General features: G+C 49.1%; 1 protein-coding gene across 1 annotated transcript in view; it reads left to right on the forward strand.

Moving 5' to 3' along the window:
- The window catches only part of LOC138351747 (angiopoietin-4-like), a 283,693-nt gene that overhangs the window by 232,157 nt on the left and 31,874 nt on the right, over positions 1-19,662 (forward strand). The window contains exon 6 of the mRNA XM_069303775.1: positions 18,361-18,477. Within this exon, the coding sequence (XP_069159876.1) occupies positions 18,361-18,477 (117 nt within the window). The remainder of the gene's footprint in view (positions 1-18,360; positions 18,478-19,662) is intronic.

A 19,662-nucleotide genomic window follows, 5' to 3' on the forward strand; every position in this document is an offset into this window, starting at 1 on the left:
GGCTTGACGTTTGCGAGGCATTACACATCAAGAAGTCAACACCAGCAATCAACAACCAATTAATGCACAACTATATTCTACCCACTTCAAGACTCCGCTCCAATATAGAAGCATCAAGAAATATGGACCAATAGGCTTTCTACAATCACTTCTTTTCAATACCCATTGTTTCATGTTCTGGCTTGTGTTGATGAAATTAATACCTTATTAAATACCACCTCACCCCATCCACCTCACTCAAATGTAGATATAAACAAAATCGGAGATATGTAAGTTCTATTCAGTTGTGTATTTGTTAACTAAAGTCTTTAAAAATGTAATAAGTTTTACGAAACGCGCTCAAGTGTCGCGTCAGACTAGAAATAAAAATGAATTTTGGAGAATTGATTTTTGAATTACCTCCAACAGTGAAAAGAAATGTACGAAAGATTGAGAAAATTCGTGTTAGAATTATTAATCTTACTTTTTCGGTCATATTTAATATGTCTACAGGAAAGACTGCTACCAAAATATACTAATATATTATCTGGGGTCGTCTGCAGAACGACCTGGGGTCCACTGGGGGTCCGTCCGTCTTGGGGTCCACTGGGGTCCGTCCGTCTTGGGGTCCACTGGGGTCCGTCCGTCCTGGGGTCCACTGGGTAGACCAATGTTGACCGACCGAGAGGGCTGCATCTTGGGGTCCCCCGGGGTGGTGGTGGTGGTGGAGCCATGACCTCCAGGTAGGGGGCTGGTCGTGGTGGTGGTGATAAACGCCCGTGAGTATGGTACACAGCAGCCGTCTCCCTCTTTTGTATGTGCGTCTCTCCTCACTTCTGGCTCCCACCTGTGAATGAACAGAAAGGCGACAATACCGTGCTCCCAAAATGTTATGTGACCCTGTAGTTTGTATAGGGTTCACACAGTCTAATCATACCGCTCTCCTCCTGGCAACAACTACACTTAAATTTAAATAATCCAATTGACACTTTAAGAAATTGACTTGGTGGAACATAAAACAGTACTAGAGTAAAGTTAGAGAAGAGAGAATAAGGTCGTCACTACTTTTAACTTGTCACCTAAACCAATCTCCACAATAAATATCAAAACTAATAGACAAAACACTAGCCTAACTTAACTATACCGTTCCTAATCTTACGTACTTAACCAGACGTTACTCCCACCCTTAACCTACAGCCACCTACGTGACCCAAAGTGTTTCCCTAGCTTCTCCGCCGGTCAACAACTCCAAAGTTTTGCCACTCCTGTGACCAGACTATCTAACATCGAGCGTCCCCAACGTGAAGTCTACTGACATACTAAGCCTCCCCCTAGCATGCTGTACAAGACCAGTACACCTCGGGTTATTGCGTTCAAATGGAGTAAAACAGTCGATCACAATAATCTGAGCAGAACCACCACTTAAATTACTTAATAACTACACCTGCCACTCCCCAACTGACCTGGAGACCAGCGGTGGCTGGGTGTCCCCGTGGGACATGCGAGGTCACCTGTCACACTCAGGTGACCTCCACTACCCACCAACCGCTAAGTTCCAAAATCGCCAAATCTTAACACTAACATAAATCACTACACACGCAAGTTCTGGTGAACATTCCCTGAACACCACAAAACTCACAAAATCACTGAACACAACACCAGAGAATCACTATCTCCTAACCTGAAAAAAAACTCGCTAAATCGCGAATATTAAACACCTGTCAAGATCTCCCTGATAGCGCCTGAGCAGCAAAGACACGTGGGACTGAACAATGTTAAATGAACACTATCTACCTACAACATTGTTCAACACCGCTGCCAACATTGTAACGGGGGGTGGGGGAAATAGCTCTATCTTGTCCATTATTCCACCCCCCAGTTAACTAACGAGGCCGGGGGAAACAGCTCTCTCTAGTCCGTTATCCCGTCCCCAGTTAGCTAACTATTCTAGAGCACTCTCAGAGATCCTAAGGCAACCTCTCTCGTTCAACACCTTGTAACCTAGGTATTTGACTACCTAGGTGCTAAGACTACAAGGCGCCGTCACTTGATCAGTTACCCGAAACTCTAGAGAGAACTCTAGAATACAGAATCATTGCCACAAACGTATAAGAGAATACGAAAGGAAAGAAATGAATAGTGAAGTAATTAGTGAGGGTTTGGGGTGAGAGGTAGGGAGGTGGGAGGAGCGAGGAGGGTCATTAGTTGAAAGTGAGAGTTCAGAGAGGTGTGGAGGGAGAGGTGTAGATAGGTAGAAGTAGAAGAGTAGATAGTAGAAGTAGATAGTAGAAAACGAAATGCTGCCACCATCCATTCATGATCATTACATACAAGACAAGGAATGGAACTTGTCTGTATCACAATATTCACCAAAGATGTTTTCAAGAGATTATTATTAGTATGGTCCCATCTTTATCATGTACTCATTCCAAACCATGAAACCAGTAACCACCGAGGCTTTCTCACCTCAACTCAAAATCTCTAGGGAACAAAATAAAGTCCATTTAAATAATAAATTCAAAATTATATTTTTCATGATAAGTATCATAACTTAAGCAATCCAATTAAAATGTTAAAGATTAATATTCAAAGTGAGTCATCCTCCAAGAATCTGAGAACACTACAACTGACTGCCCCTGATCATCACACAACACTTGTAAAACACGACCAAGTCACCTTACTGCTCAACTCACCAAGTGTCTCTGCCTATAGCTGGATAGAGGGGGGGGGTCTGTAGCTTGACAGAGACTGTCTCGCCCTGCCAGCCGACAGCCTCCCTGCTAGGGACGTCTTCTCTGCTCTGCTGACTGCCGTTCTGTCTGTCTTCTCTTAATGCTCTCGAATCGATAGTTCTCCGAGTATTTATTGGGGAACCTAGTAGCTAACTCCGCCCACAAGTAGATAGCCTCCGGCTCTCTATCAAGCCACTCCTTAAACGTCGGCATGTTTGAAGGCTACCAGGCTCCAATTATTAGATTAGTAGAAGGTGAAATTCGCATGATCTGACCTCAGGTCACTTGGTGTCATTAACTTTTAGAGGTGTGACTTTCCGGTGGACAAACTGGCGCCTTCTCTAATCCCTGTCTGTGACTCATGTACTCTATGTATGTATTAAACTAAACCAAACACTTTTACAGTGTTACAGTCAACCTGTCATCAGTCAACTGTGAGAGTTTTGAGTTGAGAATTTGTGGAATAAATTGAAATTGGTATAAGGAATTTTAGCTCGGAAAATTTCTAAGAATTTTCTTTATTCTTTAACCTTTATTCCTGTCGTGATATTCAACTAGGTCGCCTGAGGAAGGACTTGCTTAGCTAACACACCAGTGTAGTAACCAGCTCATTCCTCACTTTGGGACCATGTATGAACAATTGACTAGGCGCGAGCAAACGCCGAGACCCCAATGAAAATTGAAATCCCCCTCACTAGGCCGCTGACCTTCGCCAATCGCCGAAGCGAATCTAACGAGTAGGTCACGGGCTCTCACAACAATAATTTATTGTTGTGTGGTGCCGTATATTTGATCCAAAGCTCAGAAAAATAGTCTCAGTTTTATTAGTCGAGTGTGAAGAACATTTGCATAACAATAGTAATGTGTGGGGGTGTAACGAAAAGACAGTGTTAACCATAACAACTTAATTTATTCAATAAAGTACTAACTACTACAACAAACAAAAAGAAATGTCAATGACATTACTCGAAATCCTTTCTGTGACACTATCAATGACAGCTAGACACCAGCCCCTCGGACTGCATAATGAACTAACTCGAACATAAGCGTGACCACAGAGGAATCAACAAGCAAGCAAGAACTAACAGATCTATAATCACAATTACAACTAATGACACAGTAGGTTCTGAAATACGTCTCCAGTAACCTCTTAACTGTTCTACGCCTCAGTGCAGTCTACTTCTGCAACAGCGGTTGCAATGCAATCAAATCAGTAGTCTTTCAATGACAACAATAACTAATGGGTTCACTGGCAACTCCAGCACCCTTCCACAAATTAATCCTTACGTTAACACTCCGTCCCACGGACGATCAACAATCAATAACAATTGATTTACGTTAATAACACAATAACATTTACGTTAATAACAAGGTAACATTTACGTTAAATTAACAACTCTTACAACTGTCACTAGTAACGCGGAAATCAAACAACACTCTACCCGTCGAGCATTCAGTGAGAAAATCCCATTAATCCCTGTACTACCAGACAGCTGATTAATCTCTCTACTAGTTACGTTAATTTACGTTAATCGGTTACTAATCACTTAGCGATGGTAAACTCTGATTTACAATGTCCAAAGTGCTATGAGAACGGTAATCACTCGTGATTACCTTTAGAGTAATTAATTACTATCCTCAAGATCAATAATTAAACAATTAAAATACGCAACCTTTCACACTGGCTCAGCAATTTACATTAAGGTATGAATTCCGTCTGAGCCTTCCATACTCAGACCAATTCAGGCGACTAATAACAGTAATTAGCCCCACGTTACGTTATTCTAAAATGACGCTACTCCTCCCACGAGTCAATCAAGTGCCGGTACTTCCGGGCAGATAACGACGTTACGTTAATGGAACAATGTAGCCTTCGTGTGAGTCGATCAAGCAAGGATCGAGATTAATTACTTTGACTTCCTGAAACACATCAATTACCCGGCCCACTGACCGTTAATTACGACAGACAATACTCTAATTCTTATCTGGCTGATGGCTAGGCTCCTCGAGACTACCGTAGCTGCTTGCAGGAAAGTATATTAACCCAAACGTATTCTACGTTACTCAAATTGTCAAAGAACAAATTCTCTTGAAGCAATGGGCGTTCCCTTGGTTAGGTTATATTAATTGCCTCGCAATCACCTCACTGAATACTGGACTTCGATGTCCTACCAGATAACCAGGAGAATATATTGATACCCAAGTACTCGTCTACAGCCGAGTTCACCCACGACAATGACAAATCACACTAACAAATCACAGTGATTTACGTTACAATCCGGTTGCAATGACAATACTGCAGAACCTAGTAAAATAACCTACAGGACATGAACCCTCTAGAACACTGCCCCACAATGGCTTTACTGAACTGCAATCACATACGGTGATTGCTCAACACTAGCAACAATCACCATCAAATAGCAACCCCCTTTGCAATAACACACACGGCAAGTACTCTAATTTCCAAATATTAGAATACTGCACACACTTACTTACTTACTGCTGCAAATGACCCCTAGAACATAGGTCAATATATATCAATCACCTCACAGTAAATAACACAATAACACTGGGCACCGTGACACTACGATTATATATATATATATATATATAATTACCGCTGACACATGTAGCCTACAGCTATCAAACGTTATTGGGAACACTAAGGAGAATCTCATACTCCTTAAATCACATGGTGAGTGATTTATCGGTCACGCATGCCGATAAACACTCGAGAGTTACGTTACTCGACAGAGCAGGGGCGGTCTCTCTAGACAGCCTCGTCACTCACCAAAATTACGTTAATTAATACTGCAACCACAATATATATTTATATAAATCACACTTGCCATGGCCCTGGGAACAATACAAGAAATTAAATCCAACTGTGGTATACTCCACAATAATCATTGCCAGGAATCGCTGGCGTTACACATACCTGAGCGCTCAGTGTTGGAATTCCACACCTGCAAGACCACACATGGAGATGATATCACTCCGTCCCACGGACGATCAAAATGATTACCACAATGGAATAATATAATTATTACTTGGACATCCTCTCAGTCCTTGGCTAATCTATGTATGTTCCCCGTGTGTACCCACACACACACACACACACTGTACGTCTGTGTACACCAGACTTAAGTCCCTCTGGACTGACAAGATAACAACACAGGTGATTAATCTCCTCGCCCACAATTCACTCCACCTGAACAGGTGCTGCGTGACAATGTGACGGAACACTTGACCTCGAATTCAAGCTTTAGAGACTACTAATCACCAGAAATACACACATAGGTACTTACTCATTCACACTGCCGGCTTTACACACCATTCCCATACATCAGGCACCCCGCTTTAGGTGGCTGGCTCGTCCCAAGTGGCGTAAGCGGCGGTAGTTCCTGACCGTAGTACTTATACGGAAAATTGGCGCACACTTCAACCCCTCCCACTCAACACGGCTGAGTTCGCACCCTCGACTCCCCGGTGAAGTGAAGCGTTCATACCCAGGTGACGCGCACGATAGCGTCTCACACAAACACGGGAAATTGCCTTAACACTGACACGAATTTCCCCGTTCCCATCGACTGCTACAGAGCACTAGCAAGTCTAATCATCACTGGTATGGGATCTACGAGTCTGTTGCTGCTCGTATGCACATTCCCCCACGATCCCAGATCACTGTACCTCTACCCCCTGAATAACAATGTCTTAAACCCCTCCAAGCGACGACTCCGGCCGGATTCTGTGACGACCGTTGTCGTAGGTGAAGCAGGAAGCATCAGCAGTTGGGTAGTCCAGCCACCACGACGCCCTATACTCCAATTTGGCCGAATTGAGTACAGGAAGCGTCCTGACAAGGTGGCGGCTGAGTTCAGAATGATGCTACACAACGGCTATCCCCGCGTCCTTCTCGAAATAACCAATGAGAGGAAGGCATACAGCGGCCTACCCCTCGCATCCAATCAGCGACGGTGTAGCATAGCCCCTAGGGCAACTCCAAGATGGCCGACCAACATGGCGGCTCAAGATGTTTACTAAGATGGCGGCTGGTTTCCATGGTAACAACACAAGTGGCTAGCGAGCGAGAGCAGGAGGCCTACATGCTTCTCCCACGCCTGCGGCCTAGCCGTTCGCGCGCAAAGTTGTCTGGCTCCATGCCATACAATGAGATGATGCTATCAGCTCTAGCACTGTCCACAGACATGCCACCCCGGCCAGGGTAACATTTATGGACTGCTGATGACTGGGGCTCTCACATGAGCCCAAACACTAGATGTTTCGGTTGGTGGTTACCAAACTTAAGTCCGCCCACTTAACAAGTGCACTTAACAAGTGTACTGGCTCTCACAGGCATAAGAGCACTATTGTAAGTGAGCTGGTGAACCACCTCCTCACATAACTACCAGACTGCCCTGACCCTTGACCTGGCGCGGTCAACCTGTCACCAGTCAACTACCCGACTGCCCTGACCCTAGAGCTTGACCTGGCGCGGTCAACCTGTCACCAGTCAACTACCCGACTGGCCTGACCTTTGACCTGGGGCGGTCAACCTGTTACCAGTCAACTATCAGACTGCCCTGACCCTAGAGCTTGACCTGGGGCGGTCAACCTGTCACCAGTCAACTACCAGACTGCCCTGACCCTAGAGCTTGACCTGGCGCGGTCAACCTGTCACCAGTCAACTACCAGACTGCCCTGACCCTTGACCTGGGGTGGTCAACCTGTCACCAGTCAACTACCAGACAGCCCTGACCCTAGAGCTTGACCTGGGGCGGTCAACCTGTCACCAGTCAACTACCAGACTGCCCTGACCCTTGACCTGGGGTGGTCAACCTGTCACCAGTCAACTACCAGACAGCCCTGACCCTAGAGCTTGACCTGGCGCGGTCAACCTGTCACCAGTCAACTACCAGACTGCCCTGACCCTAGAGCTTGACCTGGCGCGGTCAACCTGTCACCAGTCAACTACCAGACAGCCCTGAGCTCACAACCACAGGGATCTGACCTCTGTTAATATCTTTGACCGACGCTGTCTCCTGACAGGTGACTCACAAACCACTAATAATTCACTTTACTCTTATGTTGGAAAGAGTTCAGTAATTTCTCTAACAATATAGAGGTCACAACACAGTCTCCGTGGTGTAGTGGTAAGACACTCGCCTGGCGTTCCGCGAGCGCTTTGTCATGGGTTCGTATCCTGGCCGGGGAGGATTTACTGGGCACAAATCCTTAACTGTAGCCTCTGTTTAACGCAACAGTAAAATGTGTACTTGGTTGTAACAACGATTCTTCGCGGCGGGGATCGTATTCCAGAAACCTGCCCGAAACGCTACGCGTACTAGTGGCTGTACAAGAATGTAACAACTCTTGTATATATCTCAAAAAAAAAAAATATATATATATATATGCTAGCACCACTGTCATCCACCAGGGGAGAGACTTCTGGTTCATCCTTGACGATGAGCGGACGTCTGGACACCTGCTCCGTCTGGACGCCTGCTCCGTCTGGGAGCCCCAGGATCCCCTTCTCTTGCTATCCAACGGACCGGATTGTTGTTACGACGCCTTGGGTCACAGGACAGTTGACGGATTGTGAAGGTTTTCTGGCTGCTTCTCCCAGAGGGGTACCGGTGTCCGGCGCCGGCCTGGCCCGAAGTGCCGGGTGTTGGTGGTTTATAATTAATAATTAATTATTAACACTAACATTAACACTACCAGCACCACTATCACCCACCATGGTGACACTACCAGTACCAATATCACCCACCATGGTGACACTACCAGCACCACTATCACCCACCATGGTGACACTACCAGCACCACTATCACCCACCATGGTGACACTACCAGCACCACTATCACCCACCATGGTGACACTACCAGCACCACTATCATCCACCATGGTGACACTACCAGCACCACTATCACCCACCATGGTGACACTACCAGCACCACTATCACCCACCATGGTGACACTACCAGCACCATTATCTCCCACCATGGTGTCACTACCAGCACCACTATCACCCACCATGGTGACACTACCAGCACCACTATCACCCACCATGGTGACACTACCAGCACCACTGTCACCCACCATGGTGACACTACCAGCACCACTATCACCCACCATGGTGACACTACCAGCACCACTATCACCCACCATGGTGACACTACCAGCACCACTATCACCCACCATGGTGACACTACCAGCACCACTATCACCCACCATGGTGACACTACCAGCACCACTATCACCCACCATGGGAAACACTGGTGACACTACCAGCACCACTATCACCCACCATGGTGACACTACCAGTACCAATATCACCCACCATGGTGACACTACCAGCACCACTATCACCCACCATGGTGACACTACCAGCACCACTATCACCCACCATGGTGACACTACCAGCACCACTATCACCCACCATGGTGACACTACCAGCACCACTATCACCCACCATGGTGACACTACCAGCACCACTATCACCCACCATGGTGACACTACCAGCACCACTATCACCCACCATGGTGACACTACCAGCACCACTATCACCCACCATGGTGACACTACCAGCACCACTATCACCCACCATGGTGACACTACCAGCACCATTATCTCCCACCATGGTGTCACTACCAGCACCACTATCACCCACCATGGTGACACTACCAGCACCACTATCACCCACCATGGTGACACTACCAGCACCACTGTCACCCACCATGGTGACACTACCAGCACCACTATCACCCACCATGGTGACACTACCAGCACCACTATCACCCACCATGGTGACACTACCAGCACCACTATCACCCACCATGGTGACACTACCAGCACCACTATCACCCACCATGGTGACACTACCAGCACCACTATCACCCACCATGGTGACACTACCAGCACCACTATCACCCACCATGGTGACACTACCAGCACCACTATCACCCACCATGGTGACACTACCAGCACCACTATCACCCACCATGGTGACACTACCAGCACCACTATCACCCACCATGGTGACACTACCAGCACCACTATCATCCCACCATGGTGACACTACCAGCACCACTATCACCCACCATGGTGACACTACCAGCAACCACTATCACCCACCATGGTGACACTACCAGCACCACTATCACCCACCATGGTGACACTACCAGCACCACTATCACCCACCATGGTGACACTACCAGCACCACTATCACCCACCATGGTGACACTACCAGCACCACTATCACCCACCATGGTGACACTACCAGCACCACTATCACCCACCATGGTGACACTACCAGCACCACTATCACCCACCATGGTGACACTACCAGCACCACTATCACCCACCATGGTGACACTACCAGCACCACTATCACCCACCATGGTGACACTACCAGCACCACTATCACCCACCATGGTGACACTACCAGCACCACTATCACCCACCATGGTGACACTACCAGCACCACTATCACCCACCATGGTGACACTACCAGCACCACTATCACCCACCATGGTGACACTACCAGCACCACTATCACCCACCATGGTGACACTACCAGCACCACTATCACCCACCATGGGAAACACTGGTGACACTACCAGCACCACTATCACCCACCATGGTGACACTACCAGTACCAATATCACCCACCATGGTGACACTACCAGCACCACTATCACCCACCATGGTGACACTACCAGCACCACTATCACCCACCATGGTGACACTACCAGCACCACTATCACCCACCATGGTGACACTACCAGCACCACTATCACCCACCATGGTGACACTACCAGCACCACTATCACCCACCATGGTGACACTACCAGCACCACTATCACCCACCATGGTGACACTACCAGCACCACTATCACCCACCATGGTGACACTACCAGCACCATTATCTCCCACCATGGTGTCACTACCAGCACCACTATCACCCACCATGGTGACACTACCAGCACCACTATCACCCACCATGGTGACACTACCAGCACCACTGTCACCCACCATGGTGACACTACCAGCACCACTATCACCCACCATGGTGACACTACCAGCACCACTATCACCCACCATGGTGACACTACCAGCACCACTATCACCCACCATGGTGACACTACCAGCACCACTATCACCCACCATGGTGACACTACCAGCACCACTATCACCCACCATGGTGACACTACCAGCACCACTATCACCCACCATGGTGACACTACCAGCACCACTATCACCCACCATGGTGACACTACCAGCACCACTATCACCCACCATGGGAAACACTGGTGACACTACCAGCACCAATATCACCCACCATGGTGACACTACCAGCACCACTATCACCCACCATGGTGACACTACCAGCACCATTATCTCCCACCATGGTGTCACTACCAGCACCACTATCACCCACCATGGTGACACTACCAGCACCACTATCACCCACCATGGTGACACTACCAGCACCACTATCACCCACCATGGTGACACTACCAGCACCACTATCACCCACCATGGTGACACTACCAGCACCACTATCACCCACCATGGTGACACTACCAGCCACCACTATCACCCACCATGGTGACACTACCAGCACCACTATCACCCACCCATGGTGACACTACCAGCACCACTATCACCCACCATGGTGACACTACCAGCACCACTATCACCCACCATGGTGACACTACCAGCACCACTATCACCCACCATGGTGACACTACCAGCACCACTATCACCCACCATGGTGACACTACCAGCACCACTATCACCCACCATGGTGACACTACCAGCACCACTATCATCCCACCATGGTGTACACTACCAGCACCACTATCACCCACCATGGTGACACTACCAGCACCCACTATCACCCACCATGGTGACACTACCAGCACCACTATCACCCACCATGGTGACACTACCAGCACCACTATCACCCACCATGGTGACACTACCAGCACCACTATCACCCACCATGGTGACACTACCAGCACCACTATCACCCACCATGGTGACACTACCAGCACCACTATCACCCACCATGGTGACACTACCAGCACCACTATCACCCACCATGGTGACACTACCAGCACCACTATCACCCACCATGGTGACACTACCAGCACCACTATCACCCACCATGGTGACACTACCAGCACCACTATCACCCACCATGGTGACACTACCAGCACCACTATCACCCACCATGGTGACACTACCAGCACCACTATCACCCACCATGGTGACACTACCAGCACCACTATCACCCACCATGGTGACACTACCAGCACCACTATCACCCACCATGGTGACACTACCAGCACCACTATCACCCACCATGGTGACACTACCAGCACCACTATCACCCACCATGGTGACACTACCAGCACCACTATCACCCACCATGGTGACACTACCAGCACCACTATCACCCACCATGGTGACACTACCAGCACCACTATCACCCACCATGGTGACACTACCAGCACCACTATCACCCACCATGGTGACACTACCAGCACCACTATCACCCACCATGGTGACACTACCAGCACCACTATCACCCACCATGGTGACACTACCAGCACCACTATCACCCACCATGGTGACACTACCAGCACCACTATCACCCACCATGGTGACACTACCAGCACCACTATCACCCACCATGGTGACACTACCAGCACCACTATCACCCACCATGGTGACACTACCAGCACCACTATCACCCACCATGGTGACACTACCAGCACCACTATCACACCACCATGGTGACACTACAGCACCACTATCACCCACCATGGTGACACTACCAGCACCACTATCACCCACCATGGTGACACTACCAGCACCACTATCACCCACCATGGTGAACACTACCAGCACCACTATCACCCACCATGGTGACACTACCAGCACCACTATCACCCACCATGGTGACACTACCAGCACCACTATCACCCACCATGGTGACACTACCAGCACCACTATCACCCACCATGGTGAACACTACCAGCACCACTATCACCCACCATGGTGACACTACCAGCACCACTATCACCCACCATGGTGACACTACCAGCACCACTATCACCCACCATGGTGACACTACCAGCACCACTATCACCCACCATGGTGACACTACCAGCACCACTATCACCCACCATGGTGACACTACCAGCACCACTATCACCCACCATGGTGACACTACCAGCACCACTATCACCCACCATGGTGACACTACCAGCACCACTATCACCCACCATGGGTGACACTACCAGCACCACTATCACCCACCATGGTGACACTACCAGCACCACTATCACCCACCATGGTGACACTACCAGCACCACTATCACCCACCATGGTGACACTACCAGCACCACTATCACCCACCATGGTGACACTACCAGCACCACTATCACCCACCATGGTGACACTACCAGCACCACTATCACCCACCATGGTGACACTACCAGCACCACTATCACCCACCATGGTGACACTACCAGCACCACTATCACCCACCATGGTGACACTACCAGCACCACTATCACCCACCATGGTGACACTACCAGCTACCACTATCACCCACCATGGTGACACTACCAGCCACCACTATCACACCCACCATGGTGACACTACCAGCACCACTATCACCCACCATGGTGACACTACCAGCACACCACTATCACCCACCATGGTGACACTACCAGCACCACTATCACCCACCATGGTGACACTACCAGCACCAATATCACCCACCATGGTGACACTACCAGCACCACTATCACCCACCATGGTGACACTACCAGCACCACGATCACCCACCATGGTGACACTACCAGCACCACTATCACCCACCATGGTGACACTACCAGCACCACTATCACCCACCATGGTGACACTACCAGCACCACTATCACCCACCATGGTGACACTACCAGCACCACTATCACCCACCATGGTGACACTACCAGCACCACTATCACCCACCATGGTGACACGTACCAGCACCACTATCACCCACCATGGTGACACTACCAGCACCACTATCACCCCACCATGGTGACACTACCAGCACCACTATCACCCACCATGGTGACACTACCAGCACCACTATCACCCACCATGGTGACACTACCACACCACTATCACCCACCATGGTGACACTACCAGCACCACTATCACCCACCATGGTGACACTACCAGCACCACTATCACCCACCATGGTGACACTACCAGCACCACTATCACCCACCATGGTGACACTACCAGCACCACTATCACCCACCATGGTGACACTACCAGCACCACTATCACCCACCATGGTGACACTACCAGCACCACTATCACCCCCATGGTGACACTACCAGCACCACTATCACCCACCATGGTGACACTACCAGCACCACTATCACCCACCATGGTGACACTACCAGCACCACTATCACCCACCATGGTGACACTACCAGCACCACTATCACCCACCATGGTGACACTACCAGCACCACTATCACCCACCATGGTGACACTACCAGCACCACTATCACCCACCATGGTGACACTACCAGCACCACTATCACCCACCATGGTGACACTACCAGCACCACTATCACCCACCATGGTGACACTACCAGCACCACTATCACCCACCATGGTGACACTACCAGCACCACTATCACCCACCATGGTGACACTACCAGCACCACTATCACCCACCATGGTGACACTACCAGCACCACTATCACCCACCATGGTGACACTACCAGCACCACTATCACCCACCATGGTGACACTACCAGCACCACTATCACCCACCATGGTGACACTACCAGCACCACTATCACCCACCATGGTGACACTACCAGCACCACTATCACCCACCATGGTGACACTACCAGCACCACTATCACCCACCATGGTGACACTACCAGCACCACTATCACCCACCATGGTGACACTACCAGCACCACTATCACCCACCATGGTGACACTACCAGCACCACTATCACCCACCATGGTGACACTACCAGCACCACTATCACCCACCATGGTGACACTACCAGCACCACTATCACCCACCATGGTGACACTACCAGCACCACTATCACCCACCATGGTGACACTACCAGCACCACTATCACCCACCATGGTGACACTACCAGCACCACTATCACCCACCATGGTGACACTACCAGCACCACTATCACCCACCATGGTGACACTACCAGCACCACTATCACCCACCATGGTGACACTACCAGCACCACTATCACCCACCATGGTGACACTACCAGCACCACTATCACCCACCATGGTGACACTACCAGCACCACTATCACCCACCATGGTGACACTACCAGCACCACTATCACCCACCATGGTGACACTACCAGCACCACTATCACCCACCATGGTGACACTACCAGCACCACTATCACCCACCATGGTGACACTACCAGCACCACTATCACCCACCATGGTGACACTACCAGCACCACTATCACCCACCATGGTGACACTACCAGCACCACTATCACCCACCATGGTGACACTACCAGCACCACTATCACCCACCATGGTGACACTACCAGCACCACTATCACCCACCATGGTGACACTACCAGCACCACTATCACCCACCATGGTGACACTACCAGCACCACTATCACCCACCATGGTGACACTACCAGCACCACTATCACCCACCATGGTGACACTACCAGCACCACTATCACCCACCATGGTGACACTACCAGCACCACTATCACCCACCATGGTGACACTACCAGCACCACTATCACCCACCATGGTGACACTACCAGCACCACTATCACCCACCATGGTGACACTACCAGCACCACTATCACCCACCATGGTGACACTACCAGCACCACTATCACCCACCATGGTGACACTACCAGCACCACTATCACCCACCATGGTGACACTACCAGCACCACTATCACCCACCATGGTGACACTACCAGCACCACTATCACCCACCATGGTGACACTACCAGCACCACTATCACCCACCATGGTGACACTACCAGCACCACTATCACCCACCATGGTGACACTACCAGCACCACTATCACCCACCATGGTGACACTACCAGCACCACTATCACCCACCATGGTGACACTACCAGCACCACTATCACCCACCATGGTGACACTACCAGCACCACTATCACCCACCATGGTGACACTACCAGCACCACTATCACCCACCATGGTGACACTACCAGCACCACTATCACCCACCATGGTGACACTACCAGCACCACTATCACCCACCATGGTGACACTACCAGCACCACTATCACCCACCATGGTGACACTACCAGCACCACTATCACCCACCATGGTGACACTACCAGCACCACTATCACCCACCATGGTGACACTACCAGCACCACTATCACCCACCATGGTGACACTACCAGCACCACTATCACCCACCATGGTGACACTACCAGCACCACTATCACCCACCATGGTGACACTACCAGCACCACTATCACCCACCATGGTGACACTACCAGCACCACTATCACCCACCATGGTGACACTACCAGCACCACTATCACCCACCATGGTGACACTACCAGCACCACTATCACCCACCATGGTGACACTACCAGCACCACTATCACCCACCATGGTGACACTACCAGCACCACTATCACCCACCATGGTGACACTACCAGCACCACTATCACCCACCATGGTGACACTACCAGCACCACTATCACCCACCATGGTGACACTACCAGCACCACTATCACCCACCATGGTGACACTACCAGCACCACTATCACCCACCATGGTGACACTACCAGCACCACTATCACCCACCATGGTGACACTACCAGCACCACTATCACCCACCATGGTGACACTACCAGCACCACTATCACCCACCATGGTGACACTACCAGCACCACTATCACCCACCATGGTGACACTACCAGCACCACTATCACCCACCATGGTGACACTACCAGCACCACTATCACCCACCATGGTGACACTACCAGCACCACTATCACCCACCATGGTGACACTACCAGCACCACTATCACCCACCAATGGTGACACTACCAGCACCACTATCACCCACCATGGTGACACTACCAGCACCACTAGTCACCCACCATGGTGACACTACCAGCACCACTATCACCCACCATGGTGGACACTACCAGCACCACTATCACCCACCATGGTGACACTACCAGCACCACTATCACCCACCATGGTGACACTACCAGCACCACTATCACCCACCATGGTGACACTACCAGCACCACTATCACCCACCATGGTGACACTACCAGCACCACTATCACCCACCATGGTGACACTACCAGCACCACTATCACCCACCATGGTGACACTACCAGCACCACTATCACCCACCATGGTGACACTACCAGCACCACTATCACCCACCATGGTGACACTACCAGCACCACTATCACCCACCATGGTGACACTACCAGCACCACTATCACCCACCATGGTGACACTACCAGCACCACTATCACCCACCATGGTGACACTACCAGCACCACTACACCCACCATGGTGACACTACCAGCACCACTATCACCCACCATGGTGACACTACCAGCACCACTATCACCCACCATGGTGACACTACCAGCACCACTATCACCCACCATGGTGACACTACCAGCACCACTATCACCCACCATGGTGACACTACCAGCACCACTATCACCCACCATGGTGACACTACCAGCACCACTATCACCCACCATGGTGACACTACCAGCACCACTATCACCCACCATGGTGACACTACCAGCACCACTATCACCCACCATGGTGACACTACCAGCACCACTATCACCCACCATGGTGACACTACCAGCACCACTATCACCCACCATGGTGACACTACCAGCACCACTATCACCCACCATGGTGACACTACCAGCACCACTATCACCCACCATGGTGACACTACCAGCACCACTATCACCCACCATGGTGACACTACCAGCACCACTATCACCCACCATGGTGACACTACCAGCACCACTATCACCCACCATGGTGACACTACCAGCACCACTATCACCCACCATGGTGACACTACCAGCACCACTATCACCCACCATGGTGACACTACCAGCACCACTATCACCCACCATGGTGACACTACCAGCACCACTATCACCCACCATGGTGACACTACCAGCACCACTATCACCCACCATGGTGACACTACCAGCACCACTATCACCCACCATGGTGACACTACCAGCACCACTATCACCCACCATGGTGACACTACCAGCACCACTATCACCCACCATGTGACACTACCAGCACCACTATCACCCACCATGGAAACCTGGTAACATTAGAGGTGCCATTTTGAAAATTTAACATTTCCTAAATTACTGGTAATTGTTAGAATTGGGAGGAGATGAAATAATCACACTTCTTCATATGGAGTTTTATGGAATTTAAGCTATGGAGTTTTTCCTGATAATAATATAAACAAAGTGTTTCATAAAGTTCTCAGGAGTTATGTGTCATTGTGAACCTAACAATGACTTGTTCTTCAGGAGGATGGACGGTGTTACTCCGGAGAGACAATAAAGTTGTTCCTGCGGTGAACTTCACCAGAGACTGGGAGGCCTACAAGACCGGCTTCGGTAACGCCGCCACAGAGTATTGGTTAGGTAAGTGGAAATACTGAGGCTGGTACTGGCTGCCCACCTTACTTTTTCCCTTTTACAAAATATTTTTAAAATGACATTTGATTGTTTTATTCATGTTTTAAATTATGTTTCATACACAAGTTTTGAGAAATGGTAAATACGATTATAAACGTGATGTCATTATGTTTTAATAAAAAGTGTTTTAAATGTTATGATATAATGTTTTAGAGCAACGATTTTTAAAATGTTGATTTTAATTATTAATTATTGGAATTATTAGGTATAATTACATTTACTGCATTTATTTATTTTCTTTTATTTCTTTTTGAGATATATACAAGAGTTGTTACATTCTTGTACAGCCACTAGTACGCGTAGCGTTTCGGGCAGGTCCCTGGACAACCCGATCTCGCAAATTTAATAAGTCAATATTGACTTATTAAATATGTGCATAGGTGACATACTTAACATAATAGATACCCTTAAAAAGATTCATAGAAAATACCGACTTTACCTAACCTACTTAGTATGTTAAGATAAGCATCTTATTGCTTCGTAATTACAATTATTACCTAACCTATAATAGGTATAGGTTAAGTAATAATTGTAATTACGAAGCAATAAGATGCTTATCTTAAGATACTAACAAGGTTAGGTAAGGTCGGTGTTTTCTATGAATCTTTTTAAGGGTATCTATTATGTTTAGTATATCACCTATGCACGTAGTTAATAAGTCAATATTGACTTTACGAATTTGCGAGAACGGGTTGCCCTGGAATACGATCCCCTGCCGCAAAGAATCGTTTTTTCATCCAAGTACACATTTTTACTGTTGCGTTAAACTGAGGCTACAGTTAAGGAATTGCGCCCAGTAAATCCTCCCCGGCCAGGATACGAACCCATGACATAGCGCTCGCGGAACGCCAGGCGAGTGTCTTACCAGTACACCACGGAGACTGATTTTATTTATTTAATTTAGAAAAATATTGACAGACAGGGAGAAAAGGGGAGAGATGGAGAGGCAGACAGAAAGAGAGAGGTGAGAAACAAAGGGAGAGAGACAGAAGGAGAGAGAGAAGAGGAATGAGAAGAAAGAGAGAAGAGAGGCAGAGATAGAGATGAAGAGACAGAGAGGCAGAGACAGAGGGGCAGAGACAGAGATGAAGAGGCAGAGACAGAGAGCAGAGACAGAGGGGCAGAGACAGA

Source organism: Procambarus clarkii, chromosome 50, assembly GCF_040958095.1.
Source record: "Procambarus clarkii isolate CNS0578487 chromosome 50, FALCON_Pclarkii_2.0, whole genome shotgun sequence".
Taxonomy (NCBI): Eukaryota; Metazoa; Arthropoda; class Malacostraca; order Decapoda; family Cambaridae; genus Procambarus; species Procambarus clarkii.